Here is a 13,871-nt window from a genome sequence, read left to right as displayed (position 1 = left end):
ACACATTTCTTGAAAAAATTAGGTCAGATTTATTAGACAAATATAGGAAAAATATGAAGTGTTCGAAGCCAGAGTGTGTGTGGTACCTGAAAACCTTCCCCTACTTTCTAAATCATATCCAGAAAATAGAAGAAAAAATCTAAAAGAGGCATTTTCAAAAAAAAAAAAAAAAATGGTTTTCGAGTGTTTTAAGGGGATAAGAAAGAAGACACTATCCTAGATACTGTCGACTTATAGAGCCCGATCACAAGTAGATTTTGATTCTCCAATAGTGTCTTGGATGAAAGGTAAATGGAACTCTATTTGTACAAAAAGTCGTTGATGTTCGAAGAATTCAAATTCAATTTCGAATTTTCATACTAAATTTTCGAACAAGGTGGGGAAAATTTATCAAGTATCACACTAAAAAGCTAGAAAAAGAGTTACTCAGTGATTATGGTGTGATTAAATACTGGGGCAAGAACAGTAAACGTCGTTCTTCTGTTTTTCTCCTCACAACAATGCGAAGACCGTCACATTTTGACACTTGAGCACTTCGAAATTCGAATAGGATGTAACTTCCGCCACCTTTCGAAAGTATTAAGAAGTAAGAAAGTCTGTTTTTTGGATCTTCAAATAGATTTTCGAATTTTTCAAGATCTACTTCTGTACGGAAAGATAGAGTGGATCATCGAAGACCGGAAGCTAATATCTTTTACCGTTTGGTCACTAGCCCTGTTACAAATTATCGGACAAATAAACAATGTTTTTTTTTTAAATGTTCGAAACAGATAACCCTATTCTTTCCGTACAGAAGTAGATTTTGAAAAATTCGAAAATCTATTTGAAGATCCAAAAAAGAGACTTTCTTACTTCTTAATACTTTCACAAGGTGGCGGAAGTTACATTCTGTTCGAAATTCGAAGTGCTAAAGTGTCAAAATGTGACGGTCTTCACATTGTTGTGAGGAAAAAAAAAAACAGAACAACGACGCTTACTGTTCCTGCCCCAATATTTAATCACTCCATAATCACTGAGTAACTCTTTTGCGAGCTTTTTAGTGTGATATTTGATAAATTTTCCCCAACTTGTTCGAAAATTTAGTATGAAAATTCGAAATTGAATTTGAATTCTTCGAACTTCAACGACTTTTTGTGCAAATAGAGTTCCATTTACCTTTCATCCAAGACACTATTGGAGAATCAAAATCTACCTCTGTTTGAGCCATTACGGATGCTTTTTATCGATTAATTTCGATCAACACACGTTGAAAATTTCACTTATTGGGGGGTCACTGAAAACCAAAAGTCGATATCTCTTAACATTTGCACTCCAGGTCGATGAGAATTTGAAAAAAAAGCGGATTATATAACTTCATCTATCGATTTTTTCTATTTAAATACTGAAGATCCGTGTTAATTGTGACAGCTAGGTATTAGCACATAAAGGGTAAAATCAAGCCACAATAAAACCCAATATTATCAATTATTTTTCCAAGTGTACAAATGTTTCTAATTTTTTATTTAAGGACCACCATGATTCTGTTTTTCCAAATCTTACATCATTAAGTCCAAAATAAGCAATTTCGCACGTGATTGTCGTTCAATAAAATGCTGAGTAAGAAAGTTGAAAAGCGAATAAATCAAAATATTGACACTTTGATCATATGTGGCAAAATGAAAATAAATAAATAAAAAAGAAAATGAAACAGGAAAGTTTTGAGTCCTACTTCTTGGGAAAAGAATTGATCTGAGAAAGTAGATCATGCGCAGTGAGTCTGGTTTGTGTCTTCCTTGTCGGAAGATTCCACCAATAAAATTTCCACTGTCATATAATTACAACATTTTTTTTTATCAGTTTGCTCAAGGGAGCCGCTCACCAAGATCAATTCATTGAAATTGAATTCATTGATTGATTAAAATGGCAGAGAGAGAGATCAGAATTGGTACAATTTTTTTTTTGCTCTGCATCCGATAGCATTGCTTTTAGTTAAGATTGGCGCGCAATTAAATAATCCATCTTGTTTGTGTTGTTTTATTTTAAAAAGATAGTATACAAAATGCAGAAAAAAAAGTTCACGAAAAAATATTTACTATTGAGGAAAATTTTTTTTTCTCTTCAACAAAAAAGTACGAGTTCAATAACACAGTGAGATTATTTTTAAGCGAAATTCTCTCTCCTTTTTGGAGGGAACTTGTGTAAGAGATGTTGTATTTTTTTTGGTCATAAAACACTGGATCTATCTCGTCTACTTTTAGCATTATGTTGACCACGAGACGCTAAAAAATACCATTTGACCCACTACTTGACCCCAAAATCCGCCACACCTAAACCCTTGGCCATCACCACTGATAGCGAACAAATCTCATGCAATTGTGGCTATTTATTGACGAGAATCGTGTGATTTTTTTTCTATTCAAAATTCAGTCTCGTTGCTAATCTATCATCCACGCATGATACTAAATTCCCCAATCCCAGGTCAATCCGCGGAAACTCTGACGAAAATGGGAGGGAGATGACATGGGAAAAACCCAAAAGCTCATTCAGATGATCAGATTTTGGCTACAGCTCTTTGGTAAAACGTTATCGCTATTAAAACGTTAGGCTATTTTAGTAAAAATAAATAAATTCGTAAGAGAAATCTCTCCCTCTGGTGAGAACGGACTAAAAACTTTTTTCGCTTCATTCAATTTTAATTCGCTACAACTTTTCGGGAATACGAAATACCCTTCATTAGGTTTACAAAATGTTTTGTAGGGGACATCGTATTCCTGAAATGTTGTACCGAATACAAGTTGAAAGAAGCGAAAAAAGATCATAGTCCGTTCCCATTAGATATTGTACTCCACCAGATCGTACATAGTCTAAATATCTCCTTTTAGTTTTTGAATTTATTGTTAGAATGAGAAATGATTAGAAATTGTTAGAAATGTAAATTAAAATAATTTCTAAAAATAAATTCAAATTTGGTCAGTAAAAAATTCAAATTGATCTGTAGCAAAATTCATGTTCCTTTCTTTCTCCTTCTTGCATAAATCTTTCTCACTCTTCCGGACTCAAAATTGGGCTGAACTAAATTTAAATTAGTGTGATGGTTAAAAGAAGAAGAAGAGTGCGAAAATATAGGATAGGCATATGCAAAACTTTTAAGAAAGAAAGGGACGTGAATTTTGCTTTCATGAAATTTTACTGATCTAAAAGGTGTACTGGAGCTATGGAAGATTAAATTCTGACAGCACACAAAATTAAATTTGGTCTTCAAATAAGTATATTTTAATAAAAAGCGATTCTAGTCAAAAAAAAGTTAATTTAGGTTAGTAAAAATTTCGGTAAGTAAAACAAAAAAAATATGATTTAAATTAGGAAGATTCGATTATGATTGGTAATGACCTAAGACACACATTTTAGATTAAGAAAATTTCATGAAATCGAAATTCACATCCTTTTCGTTCTCAAGTTGTTTGCATGAGACTCTGTTACTCGTTCGCACTCTTCTCCTTTTTTGAACATCACACAAAATTTAATTTAGTCCAATCTAATTTTGAGTGGGAAAGGATGAGGTGGCATATGCAGAACGTTCGAGGGAGAAAAAGGTGTGAAGTGTGAATTTTATTTTTACGAAGTTTTCGTGTTCAAAAAGGTGAGCCCGAACCATAAATAACCATTTTTGGTGAATTGAATAAACGTCTTTGGACAGTAAAAAAAAACCCAAATAGATATCATTCAACACCAGTAAAATGTATCTTGACTAGTAAAATTTATCTCAATAAGGGACAATATAGATTATTCATTGTTGAATAGGGTACATTTGGTGGATTCCGAAATTGACTTAAAATCTAAATTTTTCCCAATGCTAGAAAGGAATAATACAGAATTTTATGCTCAATAAAAAACAGTAATTTTTTTTAATTCACTTTCTAGTCGTATTATTTTTTTTTTGTACTGCAGATAAAAGTTTTGATCCATATATTTTTTAGAATAACTACTGGTAAATATAACTTTTACAACTCGTTCCAAAAAGCAGTCTTCTGCATCTGCGTATTTTTTCTTGATTTTTCTGTGGAAATCATGAAGATCGCTGTGGGTATTCTGTTGGCGTTGATCGTCTCAGTGTCATCAAAGGTATGTCTTATTCTTAAAGAACCTGTATATGGAGGTTTTCACGTATCAACCAATAATAAATATGGTAAAGGTTTACCATATTTTCAGATGATTACAATGTTTCTTTTGTGCTTTAGGAAATCAAATTATCAGGAAAGAGTCAAAATCAAGATGACTTGGTCAACCAAAATTTCTTTATACCAGAAAGTCGTATTGTTAATGGTGGTATAGCACAAGAAGGGCAATTCCTCTATCAAGCTCATATAACTATAAGATATGGTTTATTGGGTATAACAACTTTTGAATGCGGTGGAAGTATCATTGGTGATGGATGGATTTTAACGGCTGGCCACTGTTACCGAGAACCTGGCCTATTGTCTCAGGTATCCTACGATGTCACAGTGGGTTCTTTATCTGCTAGTGGTACTGGTGGAGAGAAAGATACCGTACTCCCTGACAATGCTTTTCTTCATCCAGACTACAAAGTTGAAAATGATATTCCTATATACGATGTTGCTCTACTGAAAACTAGAGTATTCCCGCATTCGATAAATATAAAACCAATTGCGTTGATACCAATTGGTTCTCTCCTTGAAAACCATCTCACGGTTTCGGGTTTTGGTTACATAAGCAACGGTGGGCCATCATCTGATGTTTTGAGATTTGCAGTGATGAAGGGAATAGATAATCTAGCGTGTTCAACTGTTGATTCTGTTGGATGGTTCTGTGCTACTGTCGATGACACTACAGAAAATACAGGAACACCCTGCACAGGAGATTACGGAGGACCGGCAACAATAACCTTAAACAATGAGGTAGTTCAGGCTGGTGTTGCATCATTTGGTTACGCGAATTGTTCTCCATTACCAACAGCATTTGCAGATCTCACAAATGAAATTATTGGAAACTGGATAAAGGAAAAATTAGGAATTACTGAGGACTGAAAAACAATTGCAAATATTGTACCTCCAAAATTCGATGAAAAAGTTCCATAGAAGAATTATGGAAAACAAAATGTAGATGTTGAATAAAATAAATTACCTTCTGGATTTTGCTTTTATTATTCTTAAATTTTTAAAGGTCTTAGATGCAGTATTCAAAATAATCAAATAAGTCATCTTTATGAAAAAAAAACTTGATATCATTGGAGCATGTTTCACTTCATAAAATTTCAAAATAAGCATTCCTATGTAGGGTAAGTGTGCCAAATTCCGACCAGCTTGCAATTCCGGCCACCTTTTTTGTTCCTTGAATTTCCATGAATATTTAGTTTTTGGATACTCTTGAGATTGTAGAATGCAAAAAAAATCACAAAAAATATCGATTCGACAAGCAAGATGATCTGAAAAAAATATTTAAAGAATTCTGGAAGGGCAAGGAACTATGAGAATGAAGGTGACCGAAATAGGGCACCAAAGCTATGTCTAAATTTTTATTCATTTTAAAATATATTAAGAATAATTTTAAAGTAAATAAAGACGATAAACTATCTACAAGGTTCTAAGCAACACTCCTAAAGTAGAAGGAATGAAAAAAATCAATTTCTATTAAAGATATTACATTTCAAACTTGAGACTTTGGCGCTTGCGTGCAACTATGCCGAAATTTGGCACTCTTACCCTATAAGTTTAAAAATGCTCTGATGGAAAAAATAATAAAATTTTTGGAGTCGTAAATAGACATAAATTGATACACTCACTTTCATTTCTAATTGTCCGTTAAAAGGTGTGTCAAAGCATCCAAGGCTTTCCCATCCCTCCTAGGGTGGTTCAACCTTGACCTTTAATAATTCAAAATTATGATTTTTTTCTGAGAGAGGTGTCTTAAGAAGAAATATTCAGCTGGACTACCTCCAAAACATGTCCGAAAACGAACGAAATCGCCTAGATAAATCTTGAGATAAGTCAAAAAACCATGTTTTTAAAAAGGAAGGGCCTCTACTCTAATAAGTTTTGATGTGTTTTTAAATATACTTTACTTTCTTATTTTTATAAGTTAAGAATCGATATGGAATTTTTATCTGAGTCTCAATTTAGCTACGCCTAAGATATTTTGGGTGAAATTTTGACTAATTCAACCGGAAAACAGGGCATGATGCGAAAGTATTTTTGAGGTATAGCATCTAAGTCAAGAATTCGAGCATTTCGCAAAATATGGAACGCTTTGCCACCCGTATTAATTAGCGTTGTGCCCAGCATTTCTTTATACTCAGATAGTAAAAATTACAATCCAGATATTGAATTATAAAAAAAAAACAAACAGCAAGCTTATCAGACTGGGAATTAGATTTCAGTACCTGGAGGATTCTAAATTCCAAGAATGATTAAAAACATACAGTACCGTTCAAAACCAAACAGCCTTATTTGCTAGGTTTTTCAAATTCAAACCTCTCTCTGTGAGCATACTCTATCTAAGTACTCTATTTCCATATAAGTGACCTACGTGAATATGTACGGTCCCGAAATATCGTCGGTTGCGGCTACCTCTGTCGTATCTGCATTTGTTTTGTTTCTACATTCGGAGATTAATCCAAATTATTTAATCCAAATGGAGACAAGGGAAAGTTTCTAATTGGAGACAAACAGTGTAGGGGAGATAGGGGTAGAATTAGCCAGCAAATGAAGATTTTTTTCGCGCGTGATTTGTGAAAAAAATGATAAGGTTTGTCTAATGTTTTTATATTTCATAAGTAGCATTAGGATATTGGCTGTATGAAACAGTGTAGTCCAAGGCTCAAAAATCCTTGAGTTTTTCTAGAGAGGGTAATGAAAAAAGTATAACACATTGGCTACACTTGCCCCGGCCTGGGTAGATATAGCCACTTTCGGGGTGCTAATTGCCACCAGAATTCCAGACGAAATTTTAAACTGGAGATACCAAATATTGTTTCGCTTGATACACTGAAGACCACTGATGCTAAATATGTCACTTAAGTTTAATGAAAAAGGCTTTAGCCGACTTTTTTATGACATTCTTGTAGTTGCGACAAAAGTGATGAAAATATCATGAAAAAAATCTATTTCACAAATTTTTCATCCGAATGGCAATATTGCTTGGAACATCAATAGTACTCTTTCATCTAACAATTATTCATGTATTAGTGAAAAATCATTGATAGTTTTATCCGGCCACGGAAGAGTGGCTACAACTGCCCCGAAGGGCTGTTTCAGTGTTTATCATCTTATATAAGAAATTGGATATTATTATCCAAGTGAAAAATATTTTTTAATTAGGTTTATTAAACCAGAAACGAGGTAAAACTATGAAATCTTGACTACAAACTCAGAAAACCAAATACTGGTCTAAAAATTGTACTATCAAAATAACAATTTTATACCCATTTTATAAAAATGCTTCTAAATTGTAGGTTAACTGGATCAGAGTTATAAGTATTTCTGGCAATATAGGGATGTGTTCCTACTTTCATTCAAAAATACTTTGCTCGATGTACATTTTAAGAGATACGAGAAAAATCCACTGACTAATTCTATCCCTGGCTATAGGTACCCCGGTCTCCCCTACCTTAGTTCTCGAGATATTTCAAGTTTAAGTTTGACAAAAAGTAAAAGAAAAAAGTATAGGTATTAAAATTATTTAATAAATAGCAATAATATCGATACCGGCCAAAATCCCGAAAAACCAATATCCCGAAAACCAATTTTTAGTTATTTTTAGGAATTTGGCTTTCGGAATTTTGATTTTAGAAATTTAGGCGTTTGGGATTTTGGTTTCCTGGTTTTGGATTTCGGGATTTTGGATCTCCGTATTTTGGATTTCGGGATTTAGGCTTTCGTAATTTTGACCTTTTCGGGATTTTGGCGACCCGAATTTTGGCTCTGGGAATTTTACTTTTGACCTATATACATAACGTATATTGACGTATCTTGGCGGCCCGGGGAATTTTTCGCGTATTTTCGCGGACTGCATTTTCTGTGAATTTCTTATTTCATCTTATAAATTGTAATGTTTGTGGCCTCTATTTCCTATCATTTCCTAGAAAATCGGCTACAAGTCTTTCATTTTGTGCAAATTAAACCAAATTAGCATTACTCCGAAAAAAGCCTAGTTTGCCTAAAAACCGAATTTGCTATATGGGAATCACACCTTTATAATCTGATCTAGACTTATCATTTATTTCATGGAGATATGTTGAACTGTTTTGCCCATTGTGCTTTATGGATATTGTCGTGGTTGTCACGAAAAGAAATTACAGTAGAGTCTCGCTATAGTCCATATTTGGTTTCAAATTTGACACTTGGATCGCACTATAGTCCATGTAATTTTTTAAAATTATCAACGATTTTAGTATTGAAATTGCTCGACGGCTTCCACTTTCTTTGCGATTGTGGTACTTGTCCTTGCTCTCTTCATTGTGGATCACAATTATCACAACTACTTAATAAAGTTTGCCAAAAATATTAAAATAATTATGCATGTCGCATACTAAAAAACATAACCTAACTTAAAATCAGTGTTTTGAAATCAACGGTCGATAAATTGTGGACTATAAGAGCGATGGCCTATAGCGAGACTCTACTGTATATTTATTGTGTTACATCCTTTATGACAATTCAAAGATCTGGAAATAATTTGCCATATCTAGGAAATTCTTTTCTTATTATTTCAAAATCTTATCAAAAATATTGTCAATTGTGAATTATAATCAAATTATTACCTGTCTTTCATAAATTTTATTGGGCTATTGAACACAGAAACAATGAAAATGGAAAATGTATAAAAAGCGCCGTTAAGGTTTTACAAATTTAGTTTAAGAAGTAACTTTCTGTGGAAATCATGAAGATTGCTGTGGGTATTCTGTTGGCGTTGATCGTCTCAGTGTCATCCAGGGTGTGTAAAAAATCTTAATTTAAAGGGAGGGACAGAGGTTATAGAGGAATTTTTAACATTACTTTTGTCAATAATATGAATTAAAATTTCGAATGATTTTTTGGTGATTCACCGTAGCGACTTATTTTCCAAAATGCAATATGATTTATTGCTTCGTTTCAGGATATTAAATTATCAGGAGGTGGTCAAAATCAAGATGACGTGGTCGACCAAAATTCCCTAATACCAGAGGGTCGAATTATTAATGGTGGTACAGCACAAGAAGGACAATTTCCCTATCAAGCTCTTTTAACTATAAGATATGGTTTATTGGGCTTATTGACTAATGTATGCGGTGGAAGTATCATTGGTGATGGATGGATTTTAACGGCTGGCCACTGTTACCAACAACCCAGCCTGGGGTCTCAGGTGTCCTACGAGGTCACAGTGGGTTCTTTATCTGCTAGTGGTACTGGTGGAGAGAAAGATACCGTACTCCCTCCCAACGCTTTCCTTCATCCAAACTACAAATTTGAAAATAATATTCCTATAAACGATGTTGCTGTAGTGAAAACCAGAGTATTTCAATATTCGTCAAATATTCAACCAATACCGCTGGTAGGATCTGGTTTGACCTTGGAAGGAAGCCAGTTCACGGTTTCGGGTTTTGGTTATACAAGCAACAGTGGGCCAGTATCGAATGTTTTGAAGTACGCTAGGATTATTGGATTGGAACCTGAATCGTGTGAATTTGGCACACCGAATGAAGCATGGTTCTGTGCTGGTGCCGATGCCTCTGCTTCAAATGGGGGCACGGTCTGTTCTGGAGATTCTGGAGGACCAGTAACAATAATCAAAAACAATGTGGTAATGCAGGCTGGCGTTGTATCATTCGGCAGCACAGATTGTGCTGCTAATCCAGCAGCATATGCAGATCTCACAAATGAAATTATTTTGACTTGGATATTGAATGCAGTAGCAGTTTAGGGTTACCCTGTATCACCTAAATAAAATTTTATAAATTCAACAGTTTTGTATATTTCATGGAGTAAGTAGTTTAAAAAATGTGTATAATTATACCAAATATTGTAGTCAGTTCCAATAAAGCTACCTAGCTGTCACAAATCGTGTCTCTATAGTTTTTAGACAGGCGAATGTACTCTGAGAAACTTGTCCACAGAAAAATATATATATTTTTTTAGACGCCGTCCCTAAATATCAGGTCTTAATTCCAATGAAATTTACTGTTCTCAAGTGCTTCTGTATTATCGACTATTTTTTATACTGGTTCCTATCACGAATTGTTCGATACGGCGAGTACTGGATAAAACGGTCGAGACGGGAACCAATACAGAGCAAAGTCTATAATACAGAAGGACTTGAGAACAGTACCGTTCTATAAAAACATGTTCATTTTTCATTGAATTAGCACCATAACTCACTGAAAGGTGCGTAAAAATTTGTATTTTAACAAAAATTGTTCGTACTCTGAAAAAAATGTCTTGTTAAACGAACAAATGGATTTTGTTGAAATTTTGTCAAAAGGATGTTATTTACCAATTTAACAAAACTTTTTATTGCATTTTATATGGAAAAACACCCTTTTTACAAACTTTTAGCAAGATTCACTTGGCCGCCGATTTGATAAAACTTTTCCATATTTTGTATGGAAGAAAATCCTTTTTACACCCAAAGAGCATTTTCTGACCAATTCGAAAATTTGACAAAATTTTCGAATTGGTCGATTTGCCCAAGTTTTGCTTATTGGGAAACTTGTCTTGTTACAGTTCTGTCTCTCTATATGCACACTCTCTATATGCACAGCTTTTGTGTCGGTTACATTCAAAATCAATATGTGTACATTTTGACAAAGTAATAAAGAAAATTATTTTCTTGGTAACTAATTTTTCTCGTTTTTAATTATCTTAATTTTATTTTTTCTGTCTCATATTATAGTTAAAATAACACGGGAAATTCTAGAACAATAAAAAATGATAATTTATTAAAAAAAAAGAAAAAAACCGTTGGGAATTTCGAAAAAAAAGGTGTGCATATTCAGAGAGAGAACTGTCAAAAAAAGTACCCAAACTGTGCATATAGCGAGACAGCACTGTAATTTGAGAGAACATTTCTTTCAGAGTAGATCACTTTACCAGCATTTTTTTGCTCTTTTGCAAACATTTGTTTGTAAATGTTCGTAAACATACAGAAATATGTTGGTAAAATTTTATCATTTCTTCGTAAAGTTTTTCCAGACATACAAAAATGTACAAACAAATGTTTCTAAAGGAGCACAAAATGCTCAAGTGATCATGTTACGAACAATGTTTGTGAAAAATACAAACTTTTACGAAATTTTCAATGGGTTAGACATTTTGCATATATGAAAAATGAATACTTTTCAGCACTTTACTGTTCTCAAGTGCTTCTGCGGTATGGACTTTTCTCTTTATTGATTCTTGTCTTGACTTTTTTTTCAATCCTCGCTGTTTTCTAAAACCACCAAACAGTCGTGACAGGAACCAAAAAATAGAAAAGTACCTTATGTAGAAGTACGTGAGAACAGTAAAGTACTAAAACATCTAAAGTAAGTAATGAAAGACAAATTTTAGTACTCTGAGAAAAATAGTTTGCAAAAGGATGTCAAAAGTTGGTCGTCACTTCATGTAATTAACCAATCAGTAACCCATTTTCCAACCAACTTTTTTGCAAAAGGAGATCAATTTTTTGTAAAAGAAGGTCAATTTTGTGGAAAATGAGCACTTTCCAGCGGCTCCCAGTGTCAGTGTCGCTGTGTTACTCAGAATTGTCAAATTGCAGACAAAATATTAATTCATTTTAGATTTATTTTGCAAAGTGGTGATAGTTTTCGCGTGTTTCTCAATAATTATAATAGTGGAAATTGGGAGGAAAAGCTCTTCCGGTAGAGATTTGTGTTGTGATTTGAAAAAAAGACAGTGCCGACAGAAATTAAATGAAATTTGAGCAGTGTTTTGCAGGAAAATTGCTCAAATTATTTATTTGCAAAATTAAATTTTGTGGTTCAGAGGGCTTGCTCAAGTCTCTGGAGTGTTGTGTGATAAATATTTTGTATCCAAAAGACTTCAATTCTGAAATATTTAAAGATTTGTTCGCGAGGTTGCATCCCCAGTGCAAAAGTTTTTTACATGTCGGATGGTTCATTTATCAATAATCCGACGGTTAAAATTCTTACATATCGCACATTGAATATTACAATGGCGGATGTCAGATTTCAGCATTTTTCAGGAGACGGCCTCAAAAACTAAATTTCATAATATTTTCTTATTTTTATTTACAAATTTTAAAAATTGTTTGTATATGATTCCACTGGATAGAGCACATATGTGGAACTCGAAATATTGGACTTTTATTACCCAAAAATATAGTTATTTAAAAAATTAAAAAATAATCCGTCACTTTTACACTTATGGGGCAAAATTGCCAAAATTATACGTCACTGTAATACTTAAAATCCAGACAAGGATTTTAAGATACGCCTCTTGTTTAGTAATTTAAATTTTAATAGAATTATTTTTTATTGGATTTCAACAATATTTCTTTTGTTGTTTGACCATAAATTAATTTTAAAAATCATAGACCCATTGAAATTCAAAATAAATAATGAAAAGTTGTGTATTTTATTTATATTTCATTTTATTTGTCCATGAATCCAATTCATTTCTTCAGATCTCTTTGTACTCTATATACAATTGACATTTTTTATATAAAAAAGTCAAGATTCGAATATTTACAATTTAGTCAAGATTTTGATAAAATGTGTAGTGCTTTTTTGGAATAAGATTTCCCTCACACAAAGAAATAAGATCACGTTTCTTTGTGTCTTTTAAAGGCAGTGGTCCATTGTAAACCTTTTCCATCTTGCAATTTCTTTCTAAAAAACAATCCACTGCACTGCACGAGAGAACTATGTAGGTTGTTGTCACTGTTTATTCCTCGAAATGTCAAAAAATGAATACCGTTTAGTGATACAGTGGCGTAGGATTCATGCTCAGTGGAATAGTGGCGTATGATTCCTCAGATAACGCCATTGCAACACTAAAAACACTCAGAGAAATAATTATACGCCACTTTTATACTATTTTTGTTCTGCAAGCTTGACAAATACTCAAAATTATGAAAAATATTTCTAACAAAGTTATTGAGATTATTAAATATAATGAATATTTAATAAATTTCCTATCAGAAAACAGCAATATCTCAAAATTGACAAAAACCAAGATCCGCCGTTGTAATATTCAATGTGCGATATATTAGTCTTATATCAGGTTAAAACTGACAAAATTTTCCAAGAAATTAAATAATAATAGCAAGTGTGAAAAATTTATTGTGAAAAAATGTGTATAATCGTAGCAAAATTAAAACTGTTAAGTGCAATTGGCTTCTTCTACGTCGATTTTGTGTCTATACGGCAGACAAGGACACTAAATTTGCTTTATGATGTCTCAGTGTAGATGGCGCAGCTGTAGTGTTCAGTTGTCGGCAAAAAATTGCAAAAATTTGCATAAGGACAATAATATGCAAAAATACACCCAAATGAAAATATTTACATCCAATTGCAAATTTTTCGATTAATTTACAGCTGATCTCCAAAATCAATCAATTTTTGCATCCAAATGCAAATTTTTGTAAACTATTTTTTTTTTCAGAGTACTTTACTGTTCTCAATTGCTTCTGCGTTATCGACTTTTCTTTGTATTGGGTCCTGTCACGACTGTTTGGTGGTTTTAGAACACAGCAAGAATTGGGGAAAACAGTCGAGACAGGAACCAATATAAGGAAAAGTCGATAATGCAGGAGCTTTTGAGAACAGTAAAGTAATCAAGCAGAGCATGTGACCTTTAAGCTGTAGTGATAGAACATTCATTTGATTAACGAAGGGTATCCGGTACGATTCTGGGTAGAAGCAGAAATTTTTCCTATCT

The 13,871-nt window shown here is 33.2% G+C and overlaps 1 protein-coding gene across 1 annotated transcript; it reads left to right on the top strand.

The window, feature by feature from the left end:
• Positions 1-8,845: 8,845 nt before the first annotated feature.
• On the top strand, positions 8,846-10,034 carry LOC129800709 (trypsin-1-like). The gene is made up of 2 exons (XM_055845303.1): positions 8,846-8,928; positions 9,091-10,034. The coding sequence occupies exons 1-2, from the start codon at positions 8,875-8,877 to the stop codon at positions 9,892-9,894; spliced, it is 858 nt and encodes a 285-aa protein (XP_055701278.1). The 5' UTR covers positions 8,846-8,874; the 3' UTR covers positions 9,895-10,034.
• The last annotated feature ends 3,837 nt before the right edge of the window (positions 10,035-13,871 follow it).

The sequence above is a fragment of the Phlebotomus papatasi genome, chromosome 2, assembly GCF_024763615.1.
Source record: "Phlebotomus papatasi isolate M1 chromosome 2, Ppap_2.1, whole genome shotgun sequence".
Taxonomy (NCBI): Eukaryota; Metazoa; Arthropoda; class Insecta; order Diptera; family Psychodidae; genus Phlebotomus; species Phlebotomus papatasi.
Note: the sequence above shows the minus strand (reverse complement) of the source record. Positions and strands in the feature narration are given on the sequence as shown.